This window comes from Glycine soja, chromosome 7, assembly GCF_004193775.1.
Source record: "Glycine soja cultivar W05 chromosome 7, ASM419377v2, whole genome shotgun sequence".
Lineage (NCBI taxonomy): Eukaryota > Viridiplantae > Streptophyta > Magnoliopsida > Fabales > Fabaceae > Glycine > Glycine soja.
The window spans coordinates 4,791,955-4,812,666 of NC_041008.1; the positions used below are offsets into that span (position 1 = coordinate 4,791,955).

Here is a 20,712-nt window from a genome sequence, read left to right on the forward strand (position 1 = left end):
TTATTATTCTGTTAAGATGGAACTTGCCAGTTTTGCAAGTACCACCATAATCATGCATATCTTCAATAAAAAGCAGCGTAATCTCCCTCAACAGGAATACAATGCAAATAAATCAGCATATAAGTGTACTATAATATCTGAATAATAATAATAATAATAGAAGAAAGTACAAAAAAACTTGAACAAACTACAGGAAAGAGACAGAGTAATTAAGGAAAGAAAGCATCTATATGATTATTTTATGTGTACTATTAAATAAACTATCAGCTTTTGATCGTAATTCTTGCTAAATGATTCTGGTTTGGTATTTAGGAAACATTCACTAAAGATATCATGCATATTTTCCAACATGCTCTTCTCTAAATCTATCTTTTGGTAAGTCATCTGGATTTTATTCTATCTTCAATGTACATTTCATTTGCCTCACAATTTGTAAGTTTTCAGGAAGATGGAAAAGACATCTTCCAATTGTACTGTCGTTTTCAGGTTATCTCTCTTTCCCTACTTCTTTCTTAGGATGTGTTTGGTTTAAGGGGATAAATTTGAGATGTAATTGAATTGAGGTGATTTAGAGATGAAAGTTTTGGAATGGGTGCTTGTCAGGAGTAAATTTGGGCTGCAAGTTTTAAAAAAATTGTGGGTCCCATGGTGTAAAATTTTGATCCCAGACTGAGATGAAAGAGAGTGAATTTGGGTTGGGTACTAAGAAAAAGATGATCCTTCCAAAATTGCCATGGAGAACTAGTGACCCTGGTGGTCCTTTTTTTTTGTCTGCATAATTGATAGGCACAAGCTGGTTTCGAGGACCAGAGCCTCCTAAGAAGAAGAAGGGAAGAACAGAGAAGAAGAGGTAACTTGTATATTGCTTATATTGATCTGCTGTTATTACAATATTCATATATATATATATATATATATATATATATATATATATAACCTAGATTCCTAACAGAATTGTGATTCTGTTATAGGAAAAGATTACTAGCATAACAGAATTGGTATTGCTGTCCCCTGAGGCTCGACAAACATCTCAGCAGATCCTTCTAATCCAGCTCAGCTTGGTCATGCATAATCCTTCAGGTATGCAGGCTTGTTGATGGTCCTCTTTGGCTTTCCTTCTTGCACCTCCTTGTTGCTGGCTTTACTCTTAGTTACTCTCTGCACCTCTCTTTCTGTATCAATAATCAATTATCTTATTTACATTATTGGTTATGTAAAGCACTAGAACTTGTGGGTTGTCAATATAATTAATTATGCTTATATCATAATCGATTATGCTGTCAAATAAAATTGCATAATTGATTATGTAATTTTCAAAATCAATTATGAGCATAATTCTCAAAACAATTTGTCCAGTAACCTTTGGAAAACATGTGTGAATATATTGGAGGTAAAAGGGACTTATGGACAATTAATGACCCAGGATGTTCTACTTTTTTTTAGAGGATTCCAAGACAACAAATAACATCCAAATTAACACTGACATCTGCACTCGCAAGGTTATTCTTATTTTCTGTTAATTTTTCTAATTTATGCAATAATACTAAAGCTAAAGAGTCACTTTCATCCTTCAAAGTGTAATATAATGATAATTTAATCCTTAAAAGAATAAAAATTTTAAATAATCCTAAAATTGTAAAAAGTATGTCAAAAATGTCTTGTTAAATGTGAAACCTAACTTTAACGTCCAACATCAAATAGTCCCTAAAGAAGATAACAATGTTGACATGTTCTGTAAAAGCAATGTCGAACTATCTTAGTGCATGTTTGTTTTTCAGCTCCAAGCGGACTTTTGGAGCAAAATGACGTTTACAAAATCATCTAGACCTTTTCTTTTGTAAAACTGAGTTTGTGGACCATTAAATTTATTTTGGAATTCGTGCACTACATTTTGAATTGAAATCCAAATATGCACTTAGTGATTTAAGGATAAGTTGAGCCACATATAACTGGATAAGGAAAGATTAAAATGAAATGGTGGTCAGGAATTGAACGTAGCATATGACCAAAACTACTTCTGATTTTCCTCAGAAATACATTAGGCATATGAGAAATCACATATAATTGACAGACTAAGTAACTCAAGCAGTTGTAGCTTGTAGGGCATCCTTATGGACTGGATGACATTCGCTACCAAAGTGGGACTTGGGGTTTTACACTATTTGTATACACGTGCACCCTGCAAAATCAGGAGAAGTAAAGCAAAACTCTTGGGCCTTTTTTCAGTTTGGTTGTAAGTTTTGAGTTTTGAAAATTTGTGGCCCAGGATTACCATATTTGTGGCCTAACCCTGGACTTACTGTCTAAATGAGCAAGCACAAACAGAACTATCATTAGATCCTTCTAAAGGTCCAGTTGATGCGTTTTGTCTACTGATCCTGGAGCCAAATCAGGTAGGCATATCTGATATCTCTCATAGTCTAACATAAATATATGCCTTTTTGCATCTACACTTTCACTTTGGTTTCAACCCTTTTTACAGGTTGGTTACTTGAATTTAAAGAGTAACCAAAGGCTAACATTCAAATAAAGTGTGATTGTGGAGAGGGTCAATCCATAATCTGTTCTCTGTCAGTGTCATATACTCCTGTTCAGATTTCACTGTAAAGTGTAAACAATAAATTGCATGTTATGAAAGTATAGGACAGAGGATTGACTGGGAATGTGTTAGTCAGATATTCATTTAGAAATGGTCACTATATTAGTCAGATATAAACCTAGTAAGATTAGATGTGATTTAGCCTTGTGTATGGCAAATAATCTATGCGGACACCTCACTGAGAATTAGCATAGAGGTGGAACCTAGGAGAGAACTTGAGTCTCTTTTTATCACTTTCATTTCCATGATTAATATATTTGTTAATGTCAGAATTTTGATGGATTAGCAGATATAAACCAAACTATAGAGAATGAAATTTACATTTATCTAAGCGCATGTTTGGTTCAATTTATTTTAGAGATATAATTGCTTATTTTTTACTGCTTTCTAATAGAACTTTTGAAAAAATAAGCCATTATTTCTCCAAATTTAATCTTTACCAAACATACTAGTCATCTTACTTTTTTACATCCATAGTATTTTGCTTTTACTTTTAAAAGAATGACTTAATTGTAAATTTGTCCCCCTATTTCTCTCAGATTTCGAATTTGGTCCGCCTATAATTTAATTCAAATTCAGGAAATTAGTCCTCCGGTTTTTTGTAATCCCGTAATTTCAGTCTCCAATCCTGAAATTGAACCATTAATTGCTTACTTGACTGTAATGTGTCACACTTTTATTGGACGTATTGGACGTTGACATTAATTAGGTGTACGAAATTAACGTCCAATAAAAACGTGACACGTGACCGTCAAGATAAGCAAATATCAACGTTCAATTTTGGGATTGGACACTAAAATAATAGGATTGCAAAAAATTAAAGAATTATATTCGTGAATTAAATTATAGAGGGACCAAATTCGAAATCTGATATAAATAAGGAGACTAAATCTGCAATTAAGCCTAATGCCAATACCACATTCTATGGTAACAAAAAAATGGAACTAAAGAACGCTTGAATGAGAAGGTCTCAAAATCATGTGCTAGTTCTATTTGTTATGATCCGCTGGTAGTCTTAACATTGTGGCAGGTCTGGTGGAGGATGTGGTAAGGATTCCAGCTCTCCTTTTCCATTGTTTACTATAAATACCATTCCTAGTCCCCATTGCATGTGTATATCAATGTGACAGTGCATATACCACACCCCTGCAAAAAAGTTTCATGTTATTTTGATGATAAGAAATCAATAATTCAATTGACAAAGAGAGAGTGAGAGAGAAATCAGTAATTCCTTGCTGTTTCAATAATAAGAAAACAATAGAGAAAATAACTACAGCATTAGGATCTATACCTGGATTATCAGCAACAAAGCGAATTGCTGCCCATCCACCAGCTGGAACTCCAATTGTGTTCATGTATGGAGGATCCACTAAATTGAATTTTGCTGTTCGTGGGTTATAGTTGCCTGTGCCATACCCTACCACATAAAAGCTGTAGCCGTGAAAGTGCATAGGGTGGTTTTCAGTGTTGACTATCCCTGTGTCCTGCATAATGAGTTGCACCCTGCTACCATATTTAAGGACTTTTGTTCTAGTACCATTCAATGACTGCGTGTCGTATGAAATGTTATTAGGGGCACCATTAACAAAGTCATAGAACTTTGGGGGGGTGTCTGGGAAATCTTCAGTATATGATCCTTTAATCTTCTTATAATATGCTCCCAGGATTGAAATATTGGGATTAACAAAACTTACATTGTTCATTGAAGCTGCTAATACCCCATTGTGCATGAATTGGCAGTTTTGCTTTGGTTTCTTTGAATGACACTTTTGAACATTCAATCCAATGGTGACGAATAGATTTTTGTCAATTTCTTTGAAAACATTGACTTGATTTAGGCTCCTTAATCCGTCCATGACTGTCTTGACAGCCAATTTATCATCTAGTTTAGGCAATTTAGCTGGTAAAGGTAAGCTATCAGATGAAGTGCCTATGTAGTTGAAGTAGGCTATAGCCGAAATGTTTTGATATTTGACAAACCTTCCAGACTTGTAAGGTGTTATAGCCATGGAGTATTTTCCTATTGGTTGATCTGCAGAGAGAAGGACATTCAGTGTTTGACCAGGTCCAATCATTACTGTGTCTGTGGTGAATGGCTTTGTGTATTCTGCATCAGCTTCCACGATTGTTAAATTGTGATAAGCAATGGAAAAGAAGTTCTCAGTGTTCAAACCAGCATTAATCAGTCTTAACAAATAGATCTTCCCCGGAATCACATTGATTTGGTAGACATCTGAAATGACGAGGAAAGAAACGTATGTAAGAAAAGGGAATGCAGAAAATTCAAATTACAAATAGTATTGATTTGTGATAGACGACTGGTTTAGGAGACCAATGCTTATGTAACCTCGTCCATGTTGCCATGATGTCAACGAGTGTTAGTGAAAGATGACCATCATCCATCTAGAATTTTTATCTATTAGCTTAGTCTAATTGAAACATCAGTTACAAATAATGATTCTACAAATAGACAATTGTAAACAATCCCAATAAATGTGAATCACTATTATCACAATTACTTTGTTAATTATCTTTTGTTATCTCGAATACCATTAGTGGAGCAGTTGTAGTTAGGTCCTGGATGACCGTTAATGGTATATGCATCTGCTATAGGAGGAGGTCCTCCACTTGCTATAGTGGCATTCTCAATTTGTTGGAGATCCTGCAGCCAATACTCCCCTGCCATAATGCAAATCAACCCACAAACAATAGCATTATATGGAAAACTTATTACTAAGTAATACTCTAAATTCAAAACCAAAGGGAGCTACCAAGTTACCTAGTATAATTATGTGCTCTTGATAGGGAAAGTTAAATGGGTATGGTACTCCTGTCTTTGGATAAACAATCATGGCACCATAAACTGTTCCTCTTAACCAAGAAATATGAGCATGCCAGAAGAAGGTGCCCTTCTGCTGCACCACTGTAAAATTATAGGTGAAACTTTGGCCTGATTGAATTGGACATTGTGTAATCAAGGATGCCCCATCATACCAGCATGATAGCCTTTGCCGGACACCGTGCCTAAAATTTAACATTCAAGTTTGTCAGCTGTAAAAATATCGTTAACTGAATGAACTATTTCATGCATGAGGTTGTCATTGGAATTACCAGTGAATTGTAACATTGAAAGGTGTCATATTGGTCACTTTTACTATGATTCTATCATCTTCTTGGGCGTAAACAACAGGTCCTGGAAACATACCATTAATTGTAACAATGTCTTTGGAGTTGCAAAGTTTGGTAACTCTTTTAGTTTGAACCTGTGCAGTAACCGTTAAGAGCATCAACAAATGGAGAAAGAGGCATTGGAGAGCACTGCATTCCACTGGAAAGAAGAAAAAATGCTGTGTCATAATGTGCACGTTAAGAGTAGATTATACCTTGAAATCATAGAACCTTGTGGATTCTCCCTTAGTACTTCCATTTGCTATAAGCTTCACACTGTAGATAGTAGACATCATACTCAACCACAGCGAAAACAAGGTGATTAAGTTGGCCATTTTCAAGTGGAGTGAATAGAAGTGGAGGCTTGAGGTAGAATGGACGGGAAGCCCTTTTAAAAGAGTGCGACTCTCTTTGGAGGATTTTATTTTATTAGAGGAAAGCCTCAAAAAGTCTATGCAGGATCTATTCTATTTGTCAGCTTTCATGATTCCTCTAGCGTGAAGGGGTGATAATAAGGTGTTGGCTAGTGATTGTTCAACATGACCACAATGGTAGGGAAGGCTTCAACATACCCTTTTATCCCACTTCTCTGTTTTTATCTATTTTCTTCTTTGCTGTCAAACATTTTCTGTTACAAATCATACCATTGACTGAGAATAGAGGGCACACATGCCTCTAAACATGCTCTATATTAAACCCCACCACAATCAGCCACCTCCCTTTCCATTCTACTAATTTTCCATAAATCTGGATGCTTTATTACTTTTTATTATGGAGTAACATGTTCTAATCAAGTTGCTTCTTACTATTGAAAACCATATGGTAGAAACTCACACCATAAAGCAGCATTCAGCTATCACTAATAATTCAATAAGAAGTCATCAATAACAATTAATCATATTCCATCATTTGGGATCATCTATATGAATTAATTGATGTTATTGGCCAGTGTCTAAAACCAAATTAATTTATAATAAAAAAATTCAAAACATTGTCTTTTTATTGGTTTCTCTTAACGTTTTTAGAATATCAGAAATAAGTCTAGTGGAAGAAGTTAGTCTTACATAACATAGTGAACCTCCTTTGGGAGAGGTATCTACATTTTAGTGTCCTATTGTGCTAAAAAAAAGATACTTGTGGGAAATTAAAAAAAAAAAAGTACTCTATCATCCTGGCCGTTTTCTTTTTGCATGCATGACCAGATCAACTTATTGAATTTGAATTTCCCTTATTAAATTTCCTGCTAACGTTGCTGTAAATTGGTTATTAGTTAAGTCACAAAGCATCTAGATTGTAAGAGTTTAAGAAAACAAAGCACTCTGAAAAGACAAAGATTTAGACAACTCAAAACATTGATTTTCACTTTGTATTTGGGGGAAAAAGGTGGATTATTTTGTTTTGCTTTTATTAGACATCTTCCTCTTCTCAATGATAAGCAAAGTCGATGCACGCCTTCACATCCCTAGACCACCATTATTAGAGTAATAAATTATAACACGACCTTCGTTACAACTTATAAATATACCAGTTTTTAACTAAATCATTCCAAACATCTTTCTGATTGATTTGCTTTAACAGGGTACGTTTCCATTGGTCATCATGCCTGCAATACATGTGCTTTGCATTGCATGGTATCTTTTCCAAACGATTCATTTACAAAGAAAAGATTTCACCACCAATTTAAGGAAGAGTAATTGAATTGATTGATTATACATTCATCATGCAAATGTACTTACTACATATATATATATATATATATATATATATATATATATTCATCCAGTTAAACTACGTACTGATCAACTCAAATGTACTTAATTAGTTAACCAATTAATGACCTCAATAATTGGCAACATAACTAAATTTTACTAATTGCTATCTATTAGTTTTCCTCCATAATATAAATTGCTTTTAACCCCTATTTACTACTTTGGTTGAGGAAAGGAAAAGGGAGATGGTAGAGGTCGTGAATTGAAATTTCTTTACTGATATTTCTAATAAAATTAGTAAATTAACATTTATATGATTAAAAAAATACTTTGGTACCCTCATAAATATAGCTGTTTCTGAACAGACCAATAAAAATATAACACTCTGATCTCTCTCAGCATGCATTGATCTCATTCTTACAACACAGACAGAGTACAAGACGCTTAGGCCTAAAGGCACATACCCAATATAACTCCTTTATCACAACAAACAAGATAAAAAGGTAACAGCAAAACAATCATGCCCCAGAGAGAGAGAGGGATCACCCAATAACGGTTAATGACAAAAAAACTCGAACGATGGATCATGTTCGGTAGTTTTCTTTGGTAAAATTGCAGTAACATTTGAATGGTTATACTAATAAAGAGTCGTTGCTTTCAGTGTCACATGATTAGATTAGATGGATTTTTTTATTATATATACATAGGGGTGAGAATAGGCCAGGTCGGTCTATAGAAGTTTACAACCTAGCCTACAATATAAAGTTTGACCTGAACTGACTTATTTAATTAAAAGATTAGGCTCAGACTTTTTTAAAAGCCTATTAAATTAAATAGATCAGACTTAGACTTATTAAAAAGCCTTATAAACCTGATAGGTCGGTCTATATATATATATAATATTATTTTTTAGGTACCAATATATAATATTATTTTTTGGATACAATTAATTTTTTTTTTGAAATTATAAGACTTTGATTACATATTACTGCTTCATAACTTCTATTCCTATAATCAAGAACTTTAATTACAATTTAGGTGTGAGTCATGTGTCATTTTATATTCTTGGCTTTCCTTTGTGAGGAAGACTTTTAAAAAGACTATCACGCCAGACCAGGCTTATAAAAAGATAAGGCCGAGTCAAAATAAAAAATCTTTGATAGGCTATAGGCCAGACTTAGGCCTCAAAGATTCACTGTATTCGTAGGCTAAGCTCAAGTCTTTCAAAGCATGTCTCGACCTATTTCCACCCCTATATATACATTAGAAAGATAAAGACAAAACTATTTAATAGATTCGATGCCCAAAGTGAAACGACTCTTTAACTATTATTTATTCTCTTTTTATTTATAAGACTCAATTACCTAATTAACAAAAATTAAAAAAAATAATTAATTTAATTAATAATAATAAATTTATCTTAAATTTATAATTTTTTAAAAATTATTCTTATATTTAATACTTTTCTCTTTTTTAATTGTTTGTTGATATATTTTTTTCTCTTCTTTAAATTAGAGATATTTATAGTCTAAAAATAATTAATACAAGAAATACTTTATCTACCAAACACATTTCTTACATCAAATAATACATAAAATCTTAAAATTATTAGTTAAACTAAAACAATCATAAAGTTTAATCAAAGCAAAGGAAAATATAAAAGAAAGACAGAAATCTTTAATGGATTAAGGTAGTATTTGAACTCACAACCTCATTCCTTAAAAAGTCCTATAAAAAAATTCATTACTGCAATTTTGTAAAAGCAAATAAATAAATATTATATTACTTACATGTAGTTTATCTACCAATAAAAAATATATTTGAAAACATGCTAAAGAATATATTACTGCAATTTCTTTTTAAGTAGTGCAGCACACTTAAAATACAAAATTATATCTTCTCCTGCCTCTCTACCAGCTCAAAAGATAAAGGCATAAGCACACTAAATACTGATGAGAAAAAAATGATGGGAAAATAAACAAAAAGTAGAGAGAGAGAGAGAGCTTGGAGGGAGCTGGAGAAAGTGTAGGCAAGAGAGGGTCCAAGTCTCTTAAAGTACACGTAAACTAATTTGCCCACCTTTCAATTCAGTCACTTCATGTGTTATATTTATACATCTAACTTTTTTTCCATCTCATTTCTACCTCAACTTTCTTCTCATGTTTTTTTCTTAATTTTTCATCACATTATTTAAATATATTCATTTTTCTTTTTTCTTTTCTATTTTCCTCTTCATTCTACTCATACACTCAGAATGTGGTGTATGTTTAGAATTTTCCATCATTATTATACCAAATCACCCTTGAGCTGAACCTATGATGACCCGGGTGCCAAAAAATTGCCATTTTTGGAGAGGCATTTGAAGGACAAAAATATTTACGCTAAGTAGCTTAGGCAGGCCAAGATGGAGCAACTAGATGATTGTGTCTCATCTCATGCATGCCATCATACACATTGTAACTTCTGAAATACGCTTCCATCCAGTGTGTGCTGTTTATTATTTGTATAACTATTCATATGAGAAGTATACAATTAAGAAAGGGAAAGTGAGAGAAGAGAAAAATATAAGATGCATAATAAATGATATGGTGAAAATAAATAAACAAAAAAAATGTTTAAATGTTCTATGAGTTGTTGTATGAATAATATAATACGTGTTTATATACAAACAAAATTGAAAAAGATGTAGTTTTCCATCCAATGGTGATTAATTTTTGTAAGCAAAAAATTTATATACTATTTTAATTTTAATACAAAATAAAATATTTTAAAGGGAATAATCAAGATTAACTGTGTGTAGGAGATCAAGATCCAAATCATATAAATTGATCCTCCCAACAACAGTAGTAGTTGAATTCCTTCCCATATCTCATATATTCTCACGTCAACATTAGTTGGCTCCTTTTCTCATTTACTATTCTACTTCATCTTTAGATCAAATACCAAGTATAACTATTGTATACCTCAAAAAAAAAAAGTATAACTATTGTATTCAATATGTAGCTCGCGAAACGCACGCGTATCAAACTCACTTGTTCTTCCTTTATCACGATCCTTTAGATTAACTGTCCAAAATTCCAACCTTAGTTGAAAATTTAAATTTCATTTAGATATGTTTCACAAAATTGTAACTGAGAACATCTTCACCCAAAATAAAGTTGTTTTAAACATAATTTGAAATCCTAAAACACCTACCCCTTTCAAACGACATGAAAGAATGGCGTGTTACCAGGCCATTGATTTCTTGTACATTTTGATTGAGATTTCACTTCAACGCCAGCTTGATTTTGTTGGAAAAATAAAATAAAAAATGAAGGAAAAATAAATATGAAGAAGATGCACAGTCTTGAATTAAATAACAAAATAACAGTAACAAATTAAATTTAATTGACAGCACATGAATAATGCATTATCACAAGAAAAAAAAATTAAGGGAAGAAAGATATAGCCTGGGTTGAAACGCGTAAACTTTATCCTTAGAGAGAAAACGCCCCCACTGCACGGGTAAGAAATTCTGATTGCGCTCCTCTCCCAAGATACGACAACCCGTTGATTCCGATCGTGTGCAGCGAAAGGATCCCCAAACCTTATGAACACCAATGCTCTTACTCTCAAGAAATAAATTATTTTATAAGAAAAGAAATAGAAAACTTTGGGAGAAAGGGATGAGACTGTAGCTCTGTCATGTTTGTAGAAAGGAGGAAAGAGAATATATAGACATTTTGTAACAACAAAATATGACCGTTGGAATTATGACCGTTGAAAAACCAACCTACAGTTGTTACAACAAACATAACAAACTAGTTGACTCATTAAAACAAAATATTAAGAAAATCTAAAATAAATATTTTATTTTATAAAATATAATTAATATATTTATAAATTTTAAATTAAAACACAAATATTTACCAACATTCCCCCACATAATTTAAAATTTTAAAGTATATTTTTTAAAAGATAATTTGTATAAAAACATAAGAGAAAGAGCATGTAATATTGTATTTCGGTATAAGGAACCTTCCGGGTTTGAGCCTTATACCTAGTGTTTATGAACTTCCATCCGAGAAAAATGTAGTGACTTAATTGTCTTGAACTACATATTCTTTAACCAGACTTTAGTACACAACCCCTACAATATTGGCGTTCAATTAGGTTCTAATCAGTGGTAGCGCGTTACACGGCCTTGCGCTTGTATCTTGTTTCGTGAGTGTCCTTTAGAGATTAGCCCATATCTCACAGTGGCGGCCCCACCACCACACTCACTAGGTGAATCCTCAAAGAGTGAGTTGTGACCCTCACCCCTACAATAATTGTCATCGGATTCATTAAGAGGTATTTTGTTTTTTTTTTTTATCAAAAATACACATATATAAATACCTCAACCTTAATATTGCCACAATTTATAATACACCTCGTCATAGGAATGAGAAACGAAACAGCTCCGTCAAATTTCATTTTGGTGTACTTTAGTCAACAAACAATTTCGTTGTTACCCGTTGAACTCCATTCATGGGATCACCAATCACACGGAGACGGGTGTCCATTGTTGTAACTAAATAATGGGCTTTAATCCCATTCCCCTCGACGACTCAAGTACTTGTTGACGCGTCAACCCTTTTGTAAGCGGATCCGCAATATTATTTTTTGACCTGACAAAGTCAAGAGAAATGACACCATGAGAAATCAAATTTCTGATAGACTTATGTCTCACTCTTAAGTGTCTTCTTTTTTCATTAAAATTTTTGCTAGTAACTTTAGATATAGCAACTTGACTATCACAATGCATTGGAATTGGAGGTATAGGCTTATTCAACAATGGTAGATCACATAACAAATTTTTAAGAAACTCAGCCTCACTAGTAGCAGTATCTAAAGCAATAATTTCTGCTTCCATAGTAGAACGTGAAATAATAGTTTGTTTAGCAGATTTCCATGATACTGCACCACCAGCTAAAGTAAAAACATAACCACTTGTTGATTTTGTTTCATCAGAATCAGAAATCCAATTTGCATCACTAAACCCCTCAATTACTGCAGGAAAACATGTATAATGAATGCCATAATTGATGGTTCCTTTTAAGTATCTAAAAACTCTTTCTAATGCAATCCAATGAGAATGATCAGGATTATTAGTATACCTTCCTAATCTACCAACTGCATATGCAATGTCAGGCCTAGAGAAGTTTGTCAAATGCAACAAAGAACCGATAATTTGAGAATATTTATGTGAAGAAATTCCATTACCCAAATTTTTCTTTAGCTTGATGGATGAATCATAAGGAGTAGAAACAGGTTTCACATCAAAATAATTAAACTTCTTCAACAGCTTTTCAACATAGTGTGATTGGGTTAAAATCATGCCATCATTTTTCTTTATAAGCTTAATACCCAAAATCACATCTACAGGACCAAGGTCCTTCATATCAAAATTTCTAGACAAGAAAGACTTCACATCATTTATGAATTGCATATTACTACCAAATATCAATATGTCATCCACATACAAACATAAAATGACACATCCATTATCATCAAATTGTTTCATATACACACATTTATCAGTATTATTGATTTGAAAATCATACGAAAGAATAACTTGATCAAACTTGTGTGTCATTGCTTTGGGGCTTGTTTCAAACCATATAAAGATTTAACAATTTATTTTTTTAAGGAAAAAGATTTTCAAAGAAAGTGACATCTCTACATAATAGTAACATTATAATTTTTAGTCACTTCTGAATTAACAACTAAGAATCTATAAGTAGTACTATATAAAAAATATCCAACAAAATACAATTAACATTTTTTTTTTCAATTTTTCTTTTCTCATTAATAGGGATATTAACCTTTACTAGACACCCCCACACTTTAAGATATTTCAAATTTGGTTCTCTTTTTCTCCATAGCTCATAAAGATTTTTTTTTGTTTGTTTATAAGGTACTCTTTTAAGAATACGACATGCAAAATATAAAGTTTCACCAAAGTGTTTATTTTATTATTTTTGTGTGTTATATTTTCACAGGCTTATCTTTCATCAATGAGTTATAAATAAAGAGACAATCAGTCAACATGTAACAACAAAATATTTGCAGTAGTTATAATAACGTTAAACAATAAAAATTAAAAACCAAACAACAAATGTCCTGATTTTAAAGACTTGTGTTCACAGGATCATTTGACCAAGTAAAAAATACTTTTCTAATCATATAGGAATGAAATTAGAAGTATGCTTTTAGTTTTTCACACAAACTAATTCTAAAAGCATTTTTTCTTCAAAACCATCATTAATAAAGAAAATATATTTTAAATTTCAAATTATAAGAAAATATTTTTCAACAATCTCTCACTAATGTAAAATTTAAGGAAATGAAATAATATAATAAAACATTTTTAATAAAGCATAATACATTGTGTCTTCATCCATTAATTTTTCAGACTTACTAAAAGGGGAGTCAATCATATTCATGACAGATATTTTGATAAAATAAAATGCTACTACAGAAAAGACTATGCAAGAAGAAAGTGATGACTAATCTTCTCTCTAAGACTGTTGGAAAAATAAAATAAAAAATGAAGGAAAAATAAATATGAAGAAGATGCACAGTCTTGAATTAAATAACAAAATAACAGTAACAAATTAAATTTAATTGACAGCACATGAATAATGCATTATCACATACAATAAGCACAAGAAAAAAAATTAAGGGAAGAAAGATATAGTCTGGGTTGAAACGCGTAAACGCTATCCTTAGAGAGAAAACGCCCCCACTGCACGGGTAAGAAATTTTGATTGCGCTCCTCTCCCAAGATACGACAACCCATTGATTCCGATCGTGTGCAGCGAAAGGATCCCCAAACCTTATGAACACCAATGCTCTTACTCTCAAGAAATAAATTATTTTATAAGAAAAGAAATAGAAAACTTTGGGAGAAAGGGATGAGACTGTAGCTCTGTCATGTTTGTAGGAAGGAGGAAAGAGAATATATTGACATTTTGCAACAACAAAATATGACCGTTGGAATTATGACCGTTGGAAAACCAACCTACAGTTGTTACAACAAACATAACAAACTAGTTGACTCATTAAAACAAAATATTAAGAAAATCTAAAATAAATATTTTATTTTATAAAATAGAATTAATATATTTATAAATTTTAAATTAAAACACAAATATTTACCAACGGATTTAAGGCAAATTGAAAGGCTCAAGCATGTGATTTTTAGGAAACATTAAATGTTGTGCATGAAACTTTAAAGAATATATCTATAGCTTGAAGGTCATAACCAGCAAGCCAAGTTGCCACATTGCTTGATGAGTCATTCTCAAACCCCATTCGCCTTCAGATTCAAGGGTTTCAAAAACATGAATTCCACCATCGGACGGTCCTACAGCAAACTGATTTGGTTCTTGTGGGTGTGCTGCGATTACAAGTGTTCGTATGTTGGAACTGTTGCATCAAGATCAATAATGTTAGTATTCAACAAAAATTCCAAAGAAAGATTACTAGCACATTCCAAATTTAGAATAATCCAAATTCCGGTGGTTACTAAAAAAAACTCTAAAATTAATGGATTGTTTTTATCATACATTCATTTTCGCTTTTATCTCACTTTTATTCCATTTTTCTTTATATTTCTCTTTTATTTTTCATCACATCATTTGATATATCTATCACTTTTATTTTATTTTTCTCTTTATTTCTTTATCTTTCGTGTTGAAGGCATCGTACGTAAGCATGTTAGATATGTTTCTTCAAATTCATAGAATACTCTTAAACAACAGGGTTAATTACCTGACACTTGTAGGAAGATATGAAGAAGGATTGATCCGACAACGTAATCCGAAGTTTGAAGCACTAAATACACAGATTGTTGCGTCTAAAAAACTGGCATATAACACCTGGTTATCACATGAGAAAGTTAATGCAATATTGGTGCAGATGAGTCTTTCGGGAACCACTATACTATTGAAGCCATTAGTATCAGACAATGAAATTATTTACACAACACATTGAACTCCTCTGAGGCTAACCTGATTTAGACCTTCTAGTTTTGTTGCTTCATAAATGGCAAGCTGAGTTTCATGTACAACCAAGAACTGTATTTGATCTTGATGAAACTGTACATGGGTACCTGATTGTGCCTGTGGTGTTCTCCTCGGAGGAAAAAAAAGCTGAGTCAAACACTACCTAAGTCTTATCTAGGTCATCAAAGTAAAGGTGTTGCACAAATTTCTTTGTAAAATTTTCATTTTGTAATATTTGCTTAAAAAATAGAAAAATAAGATCAAGTGTAGCTTGTGTTTAATCACACTTGTGGTGGAACTCTTTTTGATACACAATAAAATTCTTTCTCAAACTTTCTCTAGCGTATCAAATTCATGCGAATTGTATATTGGGATTCAGTATTGATATCACCCTTTGTGAAACATTAAAAGTGGGAAGTGTAAATAAGTATTATAATAGAAAATAGAGATGAATAAAAAAGGTAAAGATAAATGACGTTTCATAACAAATAATGTCCATGTTCATGTGCTCTGGGAGTGTTGTAATTTGCTCTATAAATAATTTGAAGCAAACAACTGGAGTTCATGGAGGATCAAGAATCTTAGATCCATAAATGATTTTACTACCTAATTTAAGGATCCCTCAAGATGGAAATATAGGATTGATCAAGTGGTTAAGAAATGATTGTGGGTTTAATTCCTAATAAAAACTAACAAATTAACAATTTACCTTTATCGATAATAAAAAAAATCACTCAAGATGAAACTCTCCATTGTCTTTATTTGGAAAGACTAATGCAAGGGGTCCAATCAGAAATACTACACCATAAATAAGCAAGTCTATAGGCTGAGAGAAGTTAAAAGTTCAGAAATGTTAGAAAAGAAAGGCATAAAATGCACTATTGGATTGCACATTAGGCTGCTTGAGTGACTGATATCATCAAAGACTTTTGTCAACCTAACATGATTTGATCAACATATATAGCTCCTTATTGTAGCATCTTTCATTTTTTAGGCCATATATATTTTCATAGAAGCAGGTGCAATTAGAAGTCAACCTATTGTCCTAAGGAATAATATACTTATATACGTACTCAGTTACTCTGTTTTCTCATTCGTCCTGCTCACCATAAGCAAACACGTGAAAGTTTGAATAAATTGCACCAAATTCAATTGACATTTGCTTCAATTTGGAGAATTTGGACAAGAATAAATTTGCCAGTAACTTTCACAAAGTTGGTAAAAGAGGGTTTTCGAATCAGGGAATGAAACATTTTCAAGTGGGTTTAAATGCCACTTTCAAAACATAACAATCTTATATAGTTATATATAAATTATATGGGCCAGTGGCTACACTCTGGTTGTTCGAATGTTCCATAAATGTCACCTAATATTATGCATTCTTTTGCCAAATTTAACCCAATGCAATATATATAGTTTTATATTTTTTATTAAAAAAAGAAAAACTTTACATGATATCAGATAATTAAACAGTAGCAAATGCAAAAAAAGTATAATTTTTTTATTTTTGAAAATGTTTATTAGAATTTAATTATAATAGTATATTGACAGTGTATTCTTTGAGTTCAAAGATTTTCCCTACCTTAAATGGAGACATCATTTTTCTCACCCTAAAAATTTTAATACAAAAAAGGAAAAATATCACAAAATAATAGTCTGAATAAAACACTAGAAGCACATCATAACCGGGCCAATTGATAAAGGACTATTTTAATCCCTCAATGGATACTACTTTTCTGTGGAGATTTCAAAAGAAGATAAAAAGAAAATACTGTAACAAGCATAACCAATAGAGAGAACTTTGTCTCACTCTTCCTCTGCGATCTACTAATACCAACAACCTCAAGTGTCAAACATAAGTAGCCATGGGATGGCTAACTTTTAAGCTGTCAAGAACAAGGAAACTTCAAGTTTCAAAAGGAAAAGCTTGGAAGGGGAAGTATGCAAAGCTATACATAATCAAGCGTTGTGTTTTGATGCTAATTTGCTGGAGCAGGCAGGGAAATAAATGATTGATTCCTCCTACAATGTCTTCTAATTTGGTAACAGGTGTAAACATGTGTTCACACACTTCAGAGAATTTCTCAAGAAACTTGATGTAAATGAATGCCAGGTTTAGTTTCAAATTGTCCTTATGGATGTTTCACTGGGGTGTTGCACTAAATCTGCACTTGTTAGTTTTCTGTTAAGATAGGAGTTCCCAGTTTTTGCAAGTACCGTCACAATCATGCACATCTTGAATAAAAGGCAGCATAATCTCCCTCGACAAGAGTACAATGCAAATCACAATGTGTACTAATTAATATCTGAATAATAATAGGAAAAAAGTACAAAAAAACTTGAACAAACAACAGGAAAGTGCCAGATTAAAATTAATGAAAGAAAGCATCTATGACTATGACTATCATAAAATAAACTATTAGCATTTGATCACCAATTCTTGCTAAAAGATTGTGCTGTGTTATATAGGAAACATTCACTAGTGAACCAGGACTCACAGATGTTGCAAACCTTAAAGCTGATTCTGTCGGCCTGCCATTGTCAAGAAGTGAAACAAGGTCATTATTTCAATCATAAATGTCTAAAACTTAATCATTGTTCTTCTCTGAATTTATCCTTTATTTTGGTAAATCCTCTGGATTCTATTCTAGCTTCAATACTTAAAGCTTTATGTGTATTTCATTTGCCTCAAGTTGTAAGTTTTCGCGAAAATGAAAATCCCTCGGCCCTTAATAGTATAGTCAATCCACCTGCATTGCTACTTCTATCTTTTGTTTCATAATGTGGAAAGAAATTGAATAAGATTTCAACTAAAAATAGAGCTCCATGACTCCACAATGAGGAAAAACCCTTCCTAAACAAAAGATTTCAAAGCATTACTCACTAAGACATGCTTGAATTTGACATCCACTTCCAATCAAAACATGTGATCTTCACCAACGAAGCAGAAAACCTTATCCTCAATCAAACTCAATGGCAATTGCAGATCATAAAGTCAACTACACCTCTTTATGCAAATTAATTATTTGTCCATCTTAGATTGAAGCCTGATATCAGATACTTGTCAAAACACAAAACAAGCTCTTTCACTCCTTATTAATCCCAATTAATCTCCATGGAAGTTTTATTTAACAAAAAGGGAACTAGGAAACATCTGCAAACTCTCCTTTCCCTTTCTTTTTTTGGTCAAAACCCTAAACTTTTTATAAAGAAAGTATGATATTCAAGTTTCAAAAAAATAAAAATTTAATTCTTAAAGGATAAAGGTCAATAAAGCTAAAAGGGTTAGCCTTTTACAATCTAGAACTATCTATATCTAGTGTCTGAAAGTGTTTTGCGCATAAATGTTTAGACAAAAAAAGGGACATGTGGGAAATCAGAAAAAAAAAACTAAATTGTACTACATGAAACCATGATCCCTAAAATAAAATAAACAAACAAAGTAATCATGTGTCACCAAATTCCCATATATTCATGACAGGAAAGTTAATTCAGGATCCACGAATTACACAAAACACAAAAAGAAAAGAGTAATTTTTTTTTAACAAGTGAACACAGGAATCATAGGATCAAGAGTGAACGTTGGAGTTGGAGGAAAAAGGAGTAGTGGGGTGAGAGAGGAAGAGAGGGCGATCATCGTTGTTGGTGTCATCTTCGTTGTCTTTGATGCTGAGGTTGATGCAAGAGCACCGCTCCAAGGATGCAAAGAAAGCAGAGGCAACGTTGGCGCCGACCCAGTTGGCCACTCGGTCCAGTTTGTCGCACGACATGAACCCACAGTTGTTGTTGCTGTTGCTGTTGCTGTTGCTGTTGCTGTTGTTGGTGGTGTTAACTTTGTCCATTTTGGTTGATTCCTAGTTAAACTCTGTTTTTGTGTGTGCAGAGATATTGGAGAGATGAAGACCGCAAGAATAATGATAATAATAGAGGGAGTCCTTTTTTTTTTTTCTTTCTCTCTTTATGACTTTTTGCAATCCACGCACGCATCAATCTAGTACTATTTTTTTTTATTATTAATATTATCATTATAATTGTTACTAGAAGAGAAAAGAGACATTCTATATCTCTCTAAATTTTTAAATGATAAAAAAATAGAAATTAAATATAATTAATAAAAAATTAATAATATAAAAATAATGAAAAGTTAATATAAATTAAAAGAAAATTTTAAAAATAAAATTATCCACTAAAATATATACACTAAATAAAATAATTTTTATTATTGATAGTTATAAATTCAATTTTTGTCTCTTATGTTTATTATCGATTTCAGGCCTAAAATTAAGAGAGATATTGGTTATTACATTTATGATTTATAATAAAAAAAAGTTATTACATGATTTACCTTCACTTTGATTGCAACGTGCAAATTTATTTGAATACAATTCCTTCCCATCCGTATCATAAGATACAAAATAAAAGTGTGGATTAGTGTTTTCCATGAGGTTTAATTTAAAATATTTTTTTATTAATTATTTTTATAAAAATATTTTTAGTTAATGCTATTTTTAGAATGATATGATAGTGAAAGAAATATATTAACTCATTAATGTTTATTAATCTGTTCCTGTGGTTAGTTTTGTAAGAAAAAAAAATAGTGTCTTTATTTCTAATTATAAGATATAATTAACTAATTTATATTTACTAAGAAAGTTAGTCTATTTAATTATTAAGAATATTAAATTTATCTATAATTATAATACTTTTACAAAGTTATCCTTAACTTTATTCAAAACTCATTCATCTTCTTTCATTCTTGTAAGAGAGAAGAAGACAATTCAAAATATTTTAATAAAAAATAATTAATATAAAAGATAATTAAAATAGAATCTTATAAAAAGGAGACAATAAATTTTCTAAACTATATAAATAAAAATTGAAAGAGTATTAATTAAAGATAAATTTAATATCCTCAACTAAATTAATCAATTTTTTTAATTATGATGAATTAGTTAATTGGAGCTTACAATAAACACAGGAGGGAGTACAATATAAGATAGAGAGAGAAAAATAAATAGAGTATTAAACTTTTTTTTACTTTTTTTCATTTTTTCTCCGGCTAAATTAAAATATATAATTATATATAGTTTTTTTATTTTTTTATTCAAATAAATTATTAATTTATTATTACAAAATAAAAAAATAAAAAATTCCACTGTCAAAAGTCGCAACAATTAAACCACAAAATAAAAAATATATATATTAT

At 31.6% G+C, this 20,712-nt stretch overlaps 2 protein-coding genes and 2 long non-coding RNA genes across 4 annotated transcripts; 2 read left to right on the forward strand and 2 right to left on the reverse strand.

Annotated features, from left to right (window-relative positions):
• Positions 1-348: 348 nt before the first annotated feature.
• On the forward strand, positions 349-1,394 carry LOC114417837. Its single transcript, XR_003667944.1, has 3 exons — positions 349-486; positions 787-850; positions 972-1,394. It is a non-coding gene; the product is annotated as an uncharacterized LOC114417837 (long non-coding RNA).
• Positions 1,395-2,027: 633 nt separating this feature from the next.
• On the forward strand, positions 2,028-6,498 carry LOC114418296. Its single transcript, XR_003667999.1, has 2 exons — positions 2,028-2,393; positions 5,871-6,498. It is a non-coding gene; the product is annotated as an uncharacterized LOC114418296 (long non-coding RNA).
• On the reverse strand, positions 2,983-6,134 carry LOC114418295 (laccase-6-like). Its single transcript, XM_028383571.1, has 6 exons — positions 5,983-6,134; positions 5,711-5,862; positions 5,379-5,623; positions 5,150-5,278; positions 3,891-4,832; positions 2,983-3,745 (listed from the first exon to the last, which is right to left on the reverse strand). The coding sequence occupies exons 1-6, from the start codon at positions 6,100-6,102 to the stop codon at positions 3,615-3,617; spliced, it is 1,719 nt and encodes a 572-aa protein (XP_028239372.1). The 5' UTR covers positions 6,103-6,134; the 3' UTR covers positions 2,983-3,614.
• Positions 6,499-18,931: 12,433 nt separating the features above from the next.
• On the reverse strand, positions 18,932-19,438 carry LOC114418297. The gene has a single exon (XM_028383573.1). It carries the CDS (start codon positions 19,346-19,348, stop codon positions 19,076-19,078), a length of 273 nt encoding a protein of 90 aa, XP_028239374.1. The 5' UTR covers positions 19,349-19,438; the 3' UTR covers positions 18,932-19,075.
• Positions 19,439-20,712: the final 1,274 nt, after the last annotated feature.